We start from the raw sequence: 17,889 nt of genomic DNA, 5'->3' as shown, positions 1-17,889 counted from the left end.
CTCTTTCTCGCCTTGGTCATCATCTTTAAGACGCCATTCAGCCACGACTCAAAAAACTCCAGCGAGCCCACGATGCCAATGTCTGCTGTTGTCCTCCGCTACGTCCAAACTCTCTGGACGGGTGCTGAGCTGTTTGTCCAGCCCTACAATGTTGGGCTCTTGCGCTCCGGCAGAGTTTTCAGCCAAAAAACACTTTTTGATAAAAACCCTGACAGAACAAACACTGGAGAGGAGAGATGGAAGCAAATCGCACAACAGTGAGTTGTTGAAAGAGCTCCGTAGCAAACTACTACCGCCCGGCCGGTGTTCTGGATTAACTGGTTCCCGTGTTAATGAGTGACAGGTTTCTGTGTAAACACATGCTGGAAACAGCAGATGTTAAAATCAGACTCACAGAAGACTCTAAACTGATAAATTTACTGTAACTGTAGAAAACTGACGTTCACTAGAACCACTACAACTTTCACTCGGGTTTCAACATCAGCTGGTCACAAGTTAACACGGAAACCAGTTAATTCAAAACACCTGAAGGTGGAGCAGCCCCAGACACCGGGACGGGCCGTTTGGTGGGACGGTGCTCCGGCCGGGGGAGCGCCGCTCCTGCAGCGCATCATGCAGATGTTGGGACATTATTTGAGCAGATAAAAACTCTCTGCTGGGTCTGAGGACTGCTGCTGCAGCGAGGAAGACCCGCAAGTTCCTGAGAGACTGTCCTCATGTCACAGGACGCTGTATAATCGCTTCACCCAGGACCCTGGAGAACCAGGATTCATCGTGGATCACTTTGTATGCCGTCCATGCACACACACGCCTTCAACACGATTGTTTACAATCGGGTTGAAAAAACAGTCATGGAACCCGGACCGGCGTGAGACTGTTACCCGTCATGAAGCCTGGAATCCCTGGAGGTCTGCTTGGACTGGTCCGTCTTCAGGAGGAGGACGTGGCTTGGTCCTGAAGAGGAGCTTTGTTGTGGGGAAAGTGGAGCTTCATCCGCCACTCTCTTACAGATGGAGTCACCAGCCCTACTTTCTGAAACACAGCAGGAGAAGATGCACGGAAACTCCTGGTTTAACCTTTTGACCTGATGCCCTTCATGTTTTAACACAAACAAGCTTCACAAATGAGTGTGGCTGACCTGCACCACGTCTGGCGGCGGTTTGGTAAACTTGACACAGAACCGACGGCCTCTGTTGCTTCAGCCTCGTATCTCCCATCATGCTCCACTGTTGCAAGGTACAATATCAGGATCAGTGAACAATCAGAATGAAAACAAAGTCCGACACAACATTTAAATCTTGGTATCAAACGCGGGGCCTGCATGGAGAATGCTTTGACTGGTTATTCAGTCCTCTTTCAGAGGTTCCAGGTTCCTCAGGATAACTGGCCCCATCGTCTTCATGACTTCTGCAGATATTTATCAGTCCAAAAGCTGAAACACTGTTCAGAATCAGGTTAATCAGGGCTTCTGCAGGCCTTGCAGAACGCTTTAATACCCAAACGTGTATCAGAGTTATATCCAGACTGTGGAGAGCATCCAGCAATCTAAAGGAGAAAGTACACTGAAAAGTTACCTTCAAGTCAGAGAGTACAGGAAGTGTCTTTCAGCTCTGTTAAAGGACTGCATGGCCCAATGTGCACAACTGGATGGGTGCACGTTAATGTAATGAAGGACTGAAACAATCCTGTGAGAGATGTTAGGAGATGATTTAAGGTGAGAAGCTATGAAGCAAAGTAAAACAGTGAAAAGATGACAACTGGAAAACTGACTAATCCATCCAGTAGATATTTTTAAAAGCTTCATGGAGAGAAGGATCAATCACTCAAGGCCAAAGAGGTGAAACCAGAAACCAGAGAAACCAACTGGACTACGTGATTCCGGTTCACTGAGGAGTAACTACAAGGCTTTAAAGCGATACTTCAACATTTTGGCAAATTGGCCCATTTAGCTCAATTCGTTAGTCATTTAGAACAGCCTACTGACTGTTTTTAGTGAGGGCGAGCTGTTGTTTATTCAGCGGTGGGTCTGAGGAGAGCTTCACGGCGGACATAATGGAAGTGGACGGTACAGCTGCTTCCCTCGTCAAACTCATCAGATACACAATCCAACAACCCCAAAACACTCGGATGGACACGTTATAATCCACACATTCACTACGCTGTGGAACACCAACAAATGATACTGTAGCGTTACGACACTGAAGCAAATACTGGGAACTACTTTTTCTTTTGAGATCACTACGCCCAGACGCCATGTTTAGTAAGTAGTTCCGTCTTAGCAATCTTCGCAAAAACAACTTAGTCTGGTACTTTTGCATTAATATTTCACAGCGTAGTGAATGTGTGGATTATAACGTGTCCACCAAAGTGTTTTGGGGTTGTTGGATTGTGTATTTGATGAGTTTGACGAGGGAAGCAGCTGTACCATCCACTTCCATTATGTCCGCCGTGAAGCTCTCCTCAGACCCACCGCTGAATAAACAACAGCTCGCCCTCACTAAAACAGTAAGTATGCTGTTCTAAATGACGAGGGAATTGCCCTAAATGGGCCAATTTGCCAAAATGTTGAAGTATCGCTTTAAAGAGGAAGTTCAACCAAGAACGTCCCTCCTGTGCCACATGGCCAGACAGAGGACCTCATAACATGTAATAAAGACAGAGTTGCTCCGTCTTCAGCCTGAGGGACTCCAGCATCAGGCTCACCAAAGAGAGGAGCTTCCTGGCAGCTCACTCAGTTTGTTATGAGGCCAGTTCCACGGCCGCTGGCTATGAATCGCTGGAGAACATCTGAAGACCGTCCTGAAGGGGACAGTGGTGGAGGACCGAGGACTGAGGACAGGGCGGGTTCACTCTAGGCTGGCTTGATTCGTAAAACACGAAACCTCCAAAAGACGAAGCTCGGAGACTGAAAGGGTTTTGACTCCAAAAGTGAAACTGTTAAAGTTCAACAAAGCGTGTCATTCTCCTTCGGTTACGGTGGAGCGTTGTGTTCTTGAGCAGCGAAAGGCCAAGTGTACTAAACAGATCAAACCCTTTGACAATTACTTCAGGGTCACTTGATAGAGGTTTGATTCAGTTGTGTTTGGCAGTCAGTTTTGATTCAGTTCAAGTCTTTTTTGCTTTAGTCATATTTTTGTTTTTTGTTTTTTTGGTTTTGGTTTTAGTTTTGGTTTACAAACACTTCAGGCTTTGTGGTGAAGAGTTCAGAATATTGCAAGAATTCCTCTTGGTGGTGACGTTCAGAAAGTGGAATAAGCTCCAGGATGTTTCCAGATTTATAAAGTAAAACAGCACCCAGTGAAGGGAAAAGGGGAAAATGAGACTGTGGGATTGGTGAGACGTGAAAGGAGAAATGTGAGGGAAGTGAAGTGAGGGAAGGATAATCAGTTCTTAACACGAGATAAGAACATACAAAGACATGTTTAGATCATAGTAAATACAGTGATGGAGCTCTCCTGACGCCCCCCACAGCGTCCCAAAGCCCATTCTGAAGACTCCAGCGAGTCCAGCAGGACGTCCCCATACTGAACATTTGAAACCGGATGTAATGTCATATTAACTCGGAATATAAAATCAAGAGATGATTGATGTGAAAACCAGAGTGTGGTCCAGACAACTCGGGTGATGAACCTAGACACAGAGGCCAGAGCCTGTTCTGAACCGGGCGCTATTTGTGTTTATTTTCACTCTGAGAATCAGCATTTTTAAATGGGTTTCAATGAGACTCCTCCGCGTTATCTCCATGTTTTACCAGCGGAGGTTGGCGCCTGGTTCAGATGAAGGGATTTACATGGTGCTCCAGGGTTATGTCTCCATCTCCTACTGAGATCAAACATAGATTAGAAAAGAATAGAATAGAATAGAAAAGTGTCATCATATGATGAAAATATGAAAAGTTGCCACTGATTGGTGCATTAACCAACAATTAAAAAAAAAAAGAAGAAAATCAATATACATAAAAGACTGTCTGTGGTCAAGAAATTGGATAGAATCCGCTGACCCGATGACCCTGTGCACACACGGTGACCCGATCCGTTATGGTGGAGGGAGCTGAGCAGAAAGGAGACGCTCTCAGTTTACCGGTCAGTCTGCGTCTCCACCCTCTGCTCTGGTCCTGAGCTCTGGGTCAGGACCGAAAGGACAAGATCCGGATACAAGCGGCTGAAATGAGCTGCCTCCGTAGGGCTGGGCTCCCTTAGAGACAGGGGGAGGAGCTACGTCACCAGGGGGAGGAGCTACGTCACCAGGGGGAGGGCCTATGTCACCAGGGGGAGGAGTTACGTCACCAGGGAGGAGCTGGGAGTTGAGCCGCTCCTCCTCCACATCCAGCTGAGGAGGCTCAGCACCTCTTAAAGGCCTCAGAATGCTTCTCCGTCGCAGCGACGTCGTTCCCACGCCGCCACTGAACACATCCTGCTTCTGCGTCAAGGGAACGCCCGCCTCTGGAATTTCACCGCCAAGCCGCTAGGGGGCGTGGCATGTCTTTGTTTCGCAATCGGCAGTCACAACAACAATGCGGCTTCCGTTGCTCCGGCTTTACCTAGACATAGATCTATAGACATAGATCTATAGACACAGATCTATAGACTCGCTGCACTTACCGAACATATATCTGCATATATAATATATCAGGCGACGCCGGGCTGTGGTGGAGGAGAGGCTGAGCGGACCGTGATGAAATATTGGTGAAACTAGTGAGTCTTTGGGTGATTAAAGCCGTTTTAGGAGCAGCTATACACACAGCCCCGTCTGCTAACAGTGCTAACACTGCTAACAGTATAGGGATGTGCGCCGCTCAATTTTGGATCTAAATTTCCCCCTGAAGCACTGTTCGGATCAGAAAAGCATTCCGGTTGAGTTCTACTTCATTCTATAAACAATGCGAAAGCGGACCAATCACAGCCCTCGACGTTCACGTCACCACGTGTCGCCTCGACGCGAAGTCACGATTTTCAGGAGGTGCGTGTCAAGCCCTAGCGTAGCCCGACGTAGCTCACGGCGTAGACGTCGTAGGAACGACGTCGTGGCGACGGGGAGCCTACTGAGGCCTTTAGTCCTGCTGCGAGAAGCATGGAAGGTCGGAGAAGGCGACCAGCAACGAGGCACTAGGCTTCAGCTAGAGAGCGCCCCCTGCAGGATGGGAGGCCCAATTTATTATCACTACTTTTTACACAGTGGCTGGCTTCCGTCTTGAACCCCCCAAGATAACACACACCACACACACACAACATACACACACCGCACACACAGGCGCACGCACACACTCTCAACACATACAACACACACACAGGTGCACGCACACACTCTCAACCCACACACCGCACACACAGGCGCACACACACACTCTCAACACACACACCACACACACAGGTGCACACACACATGCACTCTCACGTACAGCAGGGTGGGTTGTGGTTGAGGCTCTGGGGGAGAGGAGGCTTCCCGAACATGTATGCAATTTAAGAAAGAACTGTTTTGGTTGTTTTCCGTCAAACCAGTCAGCCCCCCCCCCCCCCCCCCCCCCCCAGCTCTTCTGTGGTTCATGGCAGGTCTCTCTCTCTCTCTCTCTCTCTCTCTCTCGCACCCCGATAGCATCACACACATTTGAAGTGAAGCGGCAGGAAGCAGCTCCACGCTGGTGCACCTGCAGCCTGTTTGTCAAAAATGTCTGAAGTTTAAATTCAAAGCAAAGAAAGCAGTAATGAAAGAGCAGCAACTGGATAGTCCTGCTGCTTCTGATCTGATCTGATCTGATCTGTCCTCTCCTGTCCTGTCCTGTCCTGTCCTGTCCTGTCCTGTCCTGTCCTGTCCTCTCCTGTCCTGTCCTCTCCTGTCCTGTCCTGTCCTCTCCTGTCCTGTCCTGTCCTGTCCTGTCCTGTCCTGTCCTGTCCTGTCCTGTCCTCTCCTGTCCTGTCCTGTCCTGTCCTCTCCTGTCCTGTCCTCTCCTGTCCTGTCCTGTCCTGTCCTCTCCTGTCCTGTCCTGTCCTCTCCTGTCCTGTCCTGTCCTGTCCTGTCCTGTCCTGTCCTGTCCTGTCCTGTCCTGTCCTGTCCTCTCCTGTCCTGTCCTGATCTGTTCTGATGTGATCAGTGTCTGAGTGGCAAGGGTTGGGGGGCGGAGCCTCTGAGCAGCAGGGGGTGTCAGAGGAGGAAGCGATCTCAGCCTGGTCCTGCAGGTGATGCCTGTGAAGTGCAGACGGGTGGCGCCTCGGCCCCCCGCTGTTCTCAGATAGTCTGATATGCAGGGTCCTGCCGAGTGTGAACACGCCCTTCTGATCTGTCTGTAGAGGTCGTAACCGGGACGAGCCAGTTTAGATCAGTAAACAGAAACCCATGTGCTGAAAGGTCAAAGGGCGGGGTGCAGCGGTGATATCAGCTGTTGTCGCCCAGCCTAGCACACTGGCTAACAAGGCGGACTCCGGCCGATCGGACTGGAGCAGGAACTTTCGCCGTGCAGCTGGAAACGATGCTGCTGCTGTCAGCGGTGACTGAAAAACCCGCACAGCACGCTTTCATGACATCAATGTATTTTCCAGCTGCACCGAGTCCGAGACCCTCAGTTCACACATGCGAGCAGTGGACCTGGTCTGGTTCCTGTTCTCCAGGTAATGCCAGGCATGGACAGCTGTGGGGAAACAGACAGATGTTTCTGTACAGCCCCAATAAAGATGAAATGTCCACATTTCAACAACTTGGACAATTCTTCTGTGCAACATTACATTTTTTAGTTTCTGCTGTGAGTCCAGGTAGCAGGAGAGTTTGTGACCTGCTGAGGAGCTGCCCTGCCCGGCTGCAGGCTGCTGCTGCAGCAGCTGCAGATGAAGTGTTTCTGACTTCGAGCTGACGAGCAGAGCAGACGGCGGCGTGCTCTACGCCGCAGATGAGTTTCTGCTGAAATGCTCTGCCCGGAGTCTTCCCCTCCCACTGAAACCACAAGTTTACTCTCTGATGCATGTGCTGTGGAAAACATGAAATTCTCAATTTCAATATTTTCTTGACACGTCAAAGCAAAATGTGGCGTGCTGAATTTACTCCCACGGCTGATTCCAACACTTTTTTGGGTTTATATTAGGGCTGTCAAAAATAACGCGTTAACGGCATTAATTAATTTATGTAATCAATCTAATTAAAATTTTTAACGCAGTTTAACGAATGCGCATCATGACAAGCCTCCCCTCTACCAGCGGGTGGCGGTAGTGCACCCGCGTGGAATGCAAGCTGCTGTTAAGCACAAGAAGAAGAAGAAGCCTCACCTCACCAGAAGAAGAAAGCAGTATGGAGGGAGATGAGCCGCTGGCCTCAGGGATTCTGCTTGTTTGATTAAAAAAATGTTGAAGCAGTTTTCTGTTTTCTACTCAAAAGGAACTCTGGCTAAGAATGTCCTGTTTAATTGTGTAAGAAAAAAGTGATATTTCTTAGTTTTACTTTTCTTGTGGTACTACATTTGTTACAGACCTGAAAATGTAACTGCTGCCAAAAGAAAAACTTCAGAGGGACTGCAGAGGAGCACTGCACACACACACATTATGTTATGGTGAGCATGTTTTAGTGTTTGAATATTTATTTTATTTGGAGCCTTAAATATAAAACACATCACGTGTTAAACATATATAATCACGTCCTGTTGTTTTTTTGTTAATGCAATACAGGAAAAAAGGGTATATTTCAGACCTAGTTGGACATTGCGATTATATGTGATTAATCATGATTAATTAATTTGTAAGCTGTGATTAATCTGATTAAAAATTTTAATCATTTGACTGCCCTAGTTTATATAGGTCCATACTGTTGGGATTGAGGTGAAATGAACACTAAATTCTCATTTCACACTGTTCCACCTCTCCAGACAGCAGAGGTTCTCTTATCGCCGCCTGCTTCCTGCTCAGCGTGGCGCTGTCTGCACTCAGAGCGGACCGTGATCCAGCACCACCGCTCAGAGCGGACCGTGATCCAGCACCACCGCTCAGAGCAGAGCGGACCGTGATCCAGCACCACCGCTCAGAGCGGACCGTGATCCAGCACCACCGCTCAGAGCAGAGCGGACCGTGATCCAGCACAACCGCTCAGAGCAGAGCGGACCGTGATCCAGCACCACCGCTCAGAGCAGAGCGGACTGTGATCCAGCACCACCGCTCAGAGCAGACCGTGATCCAGCACCACCGCTCAGAGCGGACCGTGATCCAGCACCACCGCTCAGAGCGGACCGTGATCCAGCACCACCGCTCAGAGCAGACCGTGATCCAGCACCACCGCTCAGAGCGGACCGTGATCCAGCACCACCGCTCAGAGCGGACCGTGATCCAGCACCACCGCTCAGAGCGGACCGTGATCCAGCACCACCGCTCAGAGCAGAGCGGACCGTGATCCAGCACCACCGCTCAGAGCGGACCGTGATCCAGCACCACCGCTCAGAGCGGACCGTGATCCAGCACCACCGCTCAGAGCGGACCGTGATCCAGCACCACCGCTCAGAGCGGACCGGGATCCAGCACCACCGCTCAGAGCGGACCGTGCTCCAGCACCACCGCTCAGAGCGGACCGTGATCCAGCACCACCGCTCAGAGCAGAGCGGACCGTGATCCAGCACCACCGCTCAGAGCGGACCGTGATCCAGCACCACCGCTCAGAGCAGAACGGACCGTGATCCAGCACCACCGCTCAGAGCAGAACGGACCGTGATCCAGCACCACCGCTCAGAGCAGAGCGGACCGTGATCCAGCACCACCGCTCAGAGCGGACCGTGATCCAGCACCACCGCTCAGAGTGGACCGTGATCCAGCACCACCGCTCAGAGCGGACCGTGATCCAGCACCACCGCTCAGAGCGGACCGTGATCCAGCACCACCGCTCAGAGCAGAGTGGACCGTGATCCAGCACCACCGCTCAGAGCGGACCGTGATCCAGCACCACCGCTCAGAGTGGACCGTGATCCAGCACCACCGCTCAGAGCAGAGTGGACCGTGATCCAGCACCACCGCTCAGAGCGGACCGTGATCCAGCACCACCGCTCAGAGCGGACCGTGATCCAGCACCACCGCTCAGAGTGGACCGTGATCCAGCACCACCGCTCAGAGCGGACCGTGATCCAGCACCACCGCTCAGAGCAGAGCGGACCGTGATCCAGCACCACCGCTCAGAGTGGACCGTGATCCAGCACCACCGCTCAGAGCGGACCGTGATCCAGCACCACCGCTCAGAGCGGACCGTGATCCAGCACCACCGCTCAGAGCAGAGTGGACCGTGATCCAGCACCACCGCTCAGAGCAGAGCGGACCGTGATCCAGCACCACCGCTCAGAGCAGAGCGGACCGTGATCCAGCACCACCGCTCAGAGCAGAACGGACCGTGATCCAGCACCACCGCTCAGAGCAGAGCGGACCGTGATCCAGCACCACCGCTCAGAGCGGACCGTGATCCAGCACCACCGCTCAGAGTGGACCGTGATCCAGCACCACCGCTCAGAGCGGACCGTGATCCAGCACCACCGCTCAGAGCAGAGCGGACCGTGATCCAGCACCACCGCTCAGAGCGGACCGTGATCCAGCACCACCGCTCAGAGTGGACCGTGATCCAGCACCACCGCTCAGAGCAGAGTGGACCGTGATCCAGCACCACCGCTCAGAGCGGACCGTGATCCAGCACCACCGCTCAGAGCGGACCGTGATCCAGCACCACCGCTCAGAGTGGACCGTGATCCAGCACCACCGCTCAGAGTGGACCGTGATCCAGCACCACCGCTCAGAGCGGACCGTGATCCAGCACCACCGCTCAGAGCAGAGCGGACCGTGATCCAGCACCACCGCTCAGAGCGGACCGTGATCCAGCACCACCGCTCAGAGCAGAGCGGACCATGATCCAGCACCACCGCTCAGAGTGGACCGTGATCCAGCACCACCGCTCAGAGCGGACCGTGATCCAGCACCACCGCTCAGAGCGGACCGTGATCCAGCACCACCGCCCAGAGCGGACCGTGATCCAGCACCACCGCTCAGAGCGGACCGTGATCCAGCACCACCGCTCAGAGCAGAGCGGACCGTGATCCAGCACCACCGCTCAGAGCAGAACGGACCGTGATCCAGCACCACCGCTCAGAGCGGACCGTGATCCAGCACCACCGCTCAGAGCGGACCGTGATCCAGCACCACCGCTCAGAGCGGACCGTGATCCAGCACCACCGCTCAGAGCAGAGTGGACCGTGATCCAGCACCACCGCTCAGAGCAGAGCGGACCGTGATCCAGCACCACCGCTCAGAGCAGACCGTGATCCAGCACCACCGCTCAGAGCAGAGTGGACCGTGATCCAGCACCACCGCTCAGAGCGGACCGTGATCCAGCACCACCGCTCAGAGCGGACCGTGATCCAGCACCACCGCTCAGAGCGGACCGTGATCCAGCACCACCGCTCAGAGCAGAGTGGACCGTGATCCAGCACCACCGCTCAGAGCAGACCGTGATCCAGCACCACCGCTCAGAGCAGAGCGGACCGTGATCCAGCACCACCGCTCAGAGCGGACCGTGATCCAGCACCACCGCTCAGAGCGGACCGTGACCCAGCACCACCGCTCAGAGCGGACCGTGATCCAGCACCACCGCTCAGAGCAGAGTGGACCGTGATCCAGCACCACCGCTCAGAGCGGACCGTGATCCAGCACCACCGCTCAGAGCGGACCGTGATCCAGCACCACCGCTCAGAGCAGAGTGGACCGTGATCCAGCACCACCGCTCAGAGCAGACCGTGATCCAGCACCACCACCCAGAGCAGAGCGGACCGTGATCCAGCACCACCGCTCAGAGCAGACCGTGATCCAGCACCACCGCTCAGAGCAGAGCGGACCGCGATCCAGCACCACCGCTCAGAGCGGACCGTGATCCAGCACCACCGCTCAGAGCGGACCGTGATCCAGCACCACCGCTCAGAGCAGAGTGGACCGTGATCCAGCACCACCGCTCAGAGCAGACCGTGATCCAGCACCACCGCTCAGAGCAGAGCGGACCGTGATCCAGCACCACCGCTCAGAGCGGACCGTGATCCAGCACCACCGCTCAGAGCGGACCGTGATCCAGCACCACCGCTCAGAGCGGACCGTGATCCAGCACCACCGCTCAGAGCAGAGTGGACCGTGATCCAGCACCACCGCTCAGAGCGGACCGTGATCCAGCACCACCGCTCAGAGCGGACCGTGATCCAGCACCACCGCTCAGAGCAGAGTGGACCGTGATCCAGCACCACCGCTCAGAGCAGACCGTGATCCAGCACCACCGCTCAGAGCGGACCGTGATCCAGCACCACCGCTCAGAGTGGACCGTGATCCAGCACCACCGCTCAGAGCGGACCGTGATCCAGCACCACCGCTCAGCGCAGAGCGGACCGTGATCCAGCACCACCGCTCAGAGCGGACCGTGATCCAGCACCACCGCTCAGAGCAGAGCGGACCATGATCCAGCACCACCGCTCAGAGTGGACCGTGATCCAGCACCACCGCTCAGAGCGGACCGTGATCCAGCACCACCGCTCAGAGCGGACCGTGATCCAGCACCACCGCCCAGAGCGGACCGTGATCCAGCACCACCGCTCAGAGCGGACCGTGATCCAGCACCACCGCTCAGAGCAGAGCGGACCGTGATCCAGCACCACCGCTCAGAGCAGAACGGACCGTGATCCAGCACCACCGCTCAGAGCAGAGCGGACCGTGATCCAGCACCACCGCTCAGAGCGGACCGTGATCCAGCACCACCGCTCAGAGTGGACCGTGATCCAGCACCACCGCTCAGAGCGGACCGTGATCCAGCACCACCGCTCAGAGCAGAGCGGACCGTGATCCAGCACCACCGCTCAGAGCGGACCGTGATCCAGCACCACCGCTCAGAGTGGACCGTGATCCAGCACCACCGCTCAGAGCAGAGTGGACCGTGATCCAGCACCACCGCTCAGAGCGGACCGTGATCCAGCACCACCGCTCAGAGCGGACCGTGATCCAGCACCACCGCTCAGAGTGGACCGTGATCCAGCACCACCGCTCAGAGTGGACCGTGATCCAGCACCACCGCTCAGAGCGGACCGTGATCCAGCACCACCGCTCAGAGCAGAGCGGACCGTGATCCAGCACCACCGCTCAGAGCGGACCGTGATCCAGCACCACCGCTCAGAGCAGAGCGGACCATGATCCAGCACCACCGCTCAGAGTGGACCGTGATCCAGCACCACCGCTCAGAGCGGACCGTGATCCAGCACCACCGCTCAGAGCGGACCGTGATCCAGCACCACCGCCCAGAGCGGACCGTGATCCAGCACCACCGCTCAGAGCGGACCGTGATCCAGCACCACCGCTCAGAGCAGAGCGGACCGTGATCCAGCACCACCGCTCAGAGCAGAACGGACCGTGATCCAGCACCACCGCTCAGAGCGGACCGTGATCCAGCACCACCGCTCAGAGCGGACCGTGATCCAGCACCACCGCTCAGAGCAGAGCGGACCGTGATCCAGCACCACCGCTCAGAGCAGAGCGGACCGTGATCCAGCACCACCGCTCAGAGCAGACCGTGATCCAGCACCACCGCTCAGAGCAGAGTGGACCGTGATCCAGCACCACCGCTCAGAGCGGACCGTGATCCAGCACCACCGCTCAGAGCGGACCGTGATCCAGCACCACCGCTCTGAGCGGACCGTGATCCAGCACCACCGCTCAGAGCAGAGTGGACCGTGATCCAGCACCACCGCTCAGAGCAGACCGTGATCCAGCACCACCGCTCAGAGCAGAGCGGACCGTGATCCAGCACCACCGCTCAGAGCGGACCGTGATCCAGCACCACCGCTCAGAGCGGACCGTGATCCAGCACCACCGCTCAGAGCGGACCGTGATCCAGCACCACCGCTCAGAGCAGAGTGGACCGTGATCCAGCACCACCGCTCAGAGCGGACCGTGATCCAGCACCACCGCTCAGAGCGGACCGTGATCCAGCACCACCGCTCAGAGCAGAGTGGACCGTGATCCAGCACCACCGCTCAGAGCAGACCGTGATCCAGCACCACCACCCAGAGCAGAGCGGACCGTGATCCAGCACCACCGCTCAGAGCAGACCGTGATCCAGCACCACCGCTCAGAGCAGAGTGGACCGTGATCCAGCACCACCGCTCAGAGCGGACCGTGATCCAGCACCACCGCTCAGAGCGGACCGTGATCCAGCACCACCGCTCAGAGCAGAGTGGACCGTGATCCAGCACCACCGCTCAGAGCAGACCGTGATCCAGCACCACCGCTCAGAGCAGAGTGGACCGTGATCCAGCACCACCGCTCAGAGCAGACCGTGATCCAGCACCACCGCTCAGAGCAGAGTGGACCGTGATCCAGCACCACCGCTCAGAGCAGACCGTGATCCAGCACCACCGCTCAGAGCGGACCGTGATCCAGCACCACCGCTCAGAGCGGACCGTGATCCAGCACCACCGCTCAGAGCAGACCGTGATCCAGCACCACCGCTCAGAGCAGAGCGGACCGTGATCCAGCACCACTCTCTGCAACAGGAGCCATTCCATGTGATGCTGCTTGTCCTGCTGTATTCAGGCTCTCAGCTCACACACACCTCAGAGCAGTCTAGGGTCACCACCACAACACACACACACACACACACACACACACACACAACACACACACACACACACACACACACACACACACACACAGAGCATGCCCACTCCACACAGCTGACTGGAGTGTAGCTGTGAAGCAGGAGCACAGACCACTGCCCCACCTCGCCGGTCTGAAGCCTCCCGTGGCGGCCAGTGGGCGGAGCTCCACTCCGTCACATGACTCCAACAGGTTTGAATCAGAGTGTGTGAAATCAGCTCAGAAACATTTAGGTCTGGAACTTCAGCCCTCTCACAGTCCGTGCTGTGCTCAGCGAGGCTTCTCTCCAGAGCTGACCTCCAGTCCTCCAGCTCTGCCTGACGCCGCTTCACCTCTGAGGTGTGTGTGTGGGGGAGGGGCTGAGAGAGCAGCCCTCACTCCGCCGTGGCTCCGCCTCACGCAGCACTGACGGCTGTAGTCATTTATGAGCCTTTTCAGCGCCAGTCAGGATAACGAATCACTGAATGAATCTATTCATTCATTTAAATTCAGTGAAATGTCGCTGCCCTCTGAAATCCGTTGCTTCGGGTCATGAATCACCGGCTCCGATGCTCTGCCTACACTCCGTCTTCCTCGCCCGGCCCGCACGCCACAATATTCACGTCCTGAGACGCTGTGGTGGTTTCTGTCTGCACCTGTCTTGGATCATGGTGTGAGTGTGTGAGTCATTTCCACGTCTCAGTGTGTGTGGAGGCTGCAGGCTGCACGCAACAAAGCAACACACCCACAGAAACAGGAATTCAGGAGAAAGTGAGAGCGCCACATGTTTGTGGCTTCTCGGCGCTGCCAGTCGTCTCAGCTTTAACAAGCATTAAAGCAAGGACACACACACACACACACACACACACACACACACACACACACTCTAAAGAGAAGCGGCTGGCAGGATGCTCACGTGCCTCTGCAGTGTCAGCTCTGGAGGCATTGGGTTCGTTGTTGTCTGGTCTTGGTTCTGGTCGGTTCTGCTCTGCTCCCTTGGTTTCTGTTGGCCTGTCGGGTTCTACATTCTGATAACTCCAGGTCAGAGTCTCCTTTCCTTCCATTACTATTTGTATTATTTGTCTTACTGTTATCATTAGGTTCATTTTCCACTGAACACTGGTGCTCATGTTGCTGGCTTTCCCCTAACAGGCTGGTTGTAACAATCTGAAGATATTTTATTACATTTTATTGTTTTAGATATTTATATTTTTAATGGAACTAAATGTGACTGATGTGAAACATTTAAACAGTTTATTGGAAGAGTGAAATATTAGTAATGATGGTCATTTGTTTTTAACATGTTGGTGTCAGGTTGTTTCTGAATGTGTTCAGTGCCAGTCAGAGGGGAACCTGGGAGATTTTCCCAGGGCCAGCCCACACCGGGGCTGACCCCTGACCCCACTGGGGGCAGGAGATGTTTCCACAACCTTTCTTTCCATTGCTATTTTCCCCCAGATGGGTTAATTGAATTTCATGTTAAGACTTTCTGTCTTTTTGTGTGGTAATTGATAGGTTTTCCATCCATCCATCCATCCATCCATCCATCCATCCATCCATCCATCCATCCATCCATCCATCCATCCATCCATCCTGCTTATCCAGGACTGGGTCTCTGGAGCAGCAGTCTCAGTAGGGATGTCCACACTTCCTGTCCCCAGACTCAGCTCTTCCTGGAGGATCCCGAGGTGTTCCCAGTCCAGCCCAGAGACATAGTCTCTCCAGCGTGTCCTGGTCTTCCCCGGGTCTCCTCCCGGTGGGACATGCCCGGAACTCCTCCCCAGGGAGGCGTCCAGGAGGCTCCATCCTAAAGAGGAGCTGAGCCTCCTCAGCTCCTCTGGATGTGGAGGAGTAGCGGCTCTACTCCCAGCTCCTCCCTGGTGGCGTAGCTCCTCCCCCTGGTGGCGTAGCTCCTCCCCCTGGTGGCGTAGCCCCTCCCCCTGTCCCCCCTCCAGAGGAAGCTCATTTCAGCCGCTTGTATCCGGATCTTGTCCTTTTGGTCATGACCGGAGGACTCCGCATTCCCAAAGCAGCCCCCACAGGGGGGTCGAACACCTTCTCCTCATCCAAAACCCATGTGGACTGGTTGGGGGAACTCCCACCAGCCCCCAAGCACCCTGTGGAGGGTCTGGAGCTGGTCTAAGGTTCCAGGACCAGGACAAAAACTGCACTGCTCCTCCTGGATCCGAGGTTGGACTGTGGTGAATCCTCCTCTCCAGGACCTGCAGGAGGCTGAGGAGTGTGATCCCCCTGTAGTTGGAGCACACCCTCCGGTCCCCCTTTTAAAAAGGAGAACCACCACCCCGGTCTGCCAGTCCAGAGGCACCGTCCCCAACGTCCCCAACTGCCACGCCATGTTGCAGAGACGTGTCAACCAAGACAGTCCTGAACATCCAGAGACTGAAGGGACTCGGGGTGAACCTCGTCCACCTCTGGTGCCTTGAGACCCAGGAGCTTACCAACCTCAGTCCACCTCTGAGACCTCAGTCCACCTCAGTCCACCTCTGAGACCTCAGTCCACCTCAGTCCACCTCTGAGACCTCAGTCCACCTCAGTCCACCTCTGAGACCTCAGCCTCTGCTTCCTCCAGGAAGACATGGTGGATTGAGGAGGTCCTGGAAGTCTTCCTTCCACCGTCCTCTAATGTCCCCAGTGGAGGACAGCAGCTCCTCCTCCACTGGGGACAGGGTTCTAGACCTGCTGTCCCTCCTGCGGTTGTTTCCACACTTTGCTGGTTCATTCCAACAGCAGCAGAATAAACTCTCCTGTGGCCCAGCTTTGGCTCACAGGCCGCATGTTTGACACCCCTGCTTCAGCTTGTACAGTGTGTGTGTGTGTGTGTGTGTGTGTGTGTGTGTGTGTGTGTGTGTGTGTGTGTGTGTGTGTGTGTGTGTGTGTGTGTGTGTGTGTGTGGGATCCGTCTTCACATTAAGGCCCAGGTTGTATTTCAACAGGTGGAGTTTCAAAGTTCAGGTTTCACTGAGAAAGTTTTAGAGAAGTGTTCCTCCTGTGAGGCTGGGATGAAGACAGACTCTGGATTCTAATGTTTCCTCGATGATATAATGATTTCTCAGAGCTCTCAGAGCCTCACGGCGGATCGCTGAGCGTTGCTGAGCTCCATGAACTCAGCGCAGAGACTCTCAGCGTCCCGCCGTAACGTCCCCTCACGTCTGAGACGTCCACACAGTTTCATCAGACAGTGGCGGCTCCGTCCAGCAGAGGTGGGAGATTGGAGCCTGATCAAGTCATCTCCACGCCATGTTTCTGCCCTCACCATGTACCACAGACAGGCTGAGGAGCAGGGCTGATGAGATTCACCTGGTGTGAGACGTGGTCAGAGCAAAGACATGGCATGGAGATGACTTGATCAGGCTCCAGTCTCCCTCCTCTGCTGTCCAGACCTGGATTTGACTCTTTAAGTATAGTTCTGGATTTGTAAAAGTCAAAACCGGCTCAGACTCTTCCATCTTCTGCTGTTGGAACACGAAAGCTAAAGCGTTGATCCGAACACAGCAGTTCACAAGAACCTTCCAGAAACTAGAGCTATTCTGCAAAGTCCCTGAAAATAATCAAAATCCAGTGAAATCTCGGTTTGATCTGAACATCCAGGTGTTAAAGCTGTGTGTTCTCCAGGAGAACCCTTTGTTTTTCTCCCTGATGTCCAGCTGAGACAGTTCTACCGAGGTTCTCCTGAGGCTTCACGCTGAGGTTCTCCTGTTCTCTCCTCTTCCTGCCTTTCTCTGCTGCTTTCTGCAGTTTTCGGGTGAGAAGCTTGGAGCGGGTGGTTCTTACCGTCAGCTGCTCGCCGTCGTTCTGGTTCAGAGTGGGAGTTTTTCCACAGGAAATCTGCTTTTCAGCAACTCCAACTTCCCCCGGTGTGGCGACTGCACGAGCGACACAACATGTGAGCAGAGCGACACACCGGAGAGCGGCCTGCAGGGCCTTCCTGGGCTTTGCTCAGTGTCCTCTGAATCCAGATGTTTCCCGTGAGAGTGAAGTGTAGACGGAGGAATCAGCTGCAGACTCACCTGAGCTGGCTTCAGGACGCTCAGCAGCAGCGAGGCGCTGGAGGCAGGCTTTATAGCCACGGGACGGGAAGCGCTGAAGCTCCGCGACGCCTCCAGCCTGAGCAGATCGGAAGATAAAAAGCATTTCAAAAGAATGTCTGAGTGAAGTCTGGTGCTGGGAAACAGCAGACACCCACCAGAAAAAAGACACTTTTTCTTTTCAATAGAAGGTTTAATTCCACACAGAAGACAGGTTTGACCCCACAGCTCGTCACATGAAG

General features: G+C 54.8%; 1 protein-coding gene across 1 annotated transcript in view; it reads right to left on the bottom strand.

Moving 5' to 3' along the window:
• LOC115408569 (forkhead box protein P1-like) overlaps nt 1-17,663 on the bottom strand; it is a 36,501-nt gene extending 18,838 nt beyond the window's left edge. Inside the window, exons 1-4 of the mRNA XM_030119402.1 lie at nt 17,630-17,663; nt 17,394-17,485; nt 1,139-1,226; nt 882-1,032 (exon numbers count right to left, since the gene is read on the bottom strand). Coding sequence (XP_029975262.1) covers nt 882-1,032; nt 1,139-1,220 — 233 coding nt within the window. The 5' untranslated portion in view covers nt 1,221-1,226; nt 17,394-17,485; nt 17,630-17,663. The remainder of the gene's footprint in view (nt 1-881; nt 1,033-1,138; nt 1,227-17,393; nt 17,486-17,629) is intronic.
• Nucleotides 17,664-17,889: the final 226 nt, after the last annotated feature.

This window comes from Salarias fasciatus, chromosome 20, assembly GCF_902148845.1.
Source record: "Salarias fasciatus chromosome 20, fSalaFa1.1, whole genome shotgun sequence".
NCBI classification, from domain to species: Eukaryota; Metazoa; Chordata; class Actinopteri; order Blenniiformes; family Blenniidae; genus Salarias; species Salarias fasciatus.
Note: the sequence above shows the minus strand (reverse complement) of the source record. Positions and strands in the feature narration are given on the sequence as shown.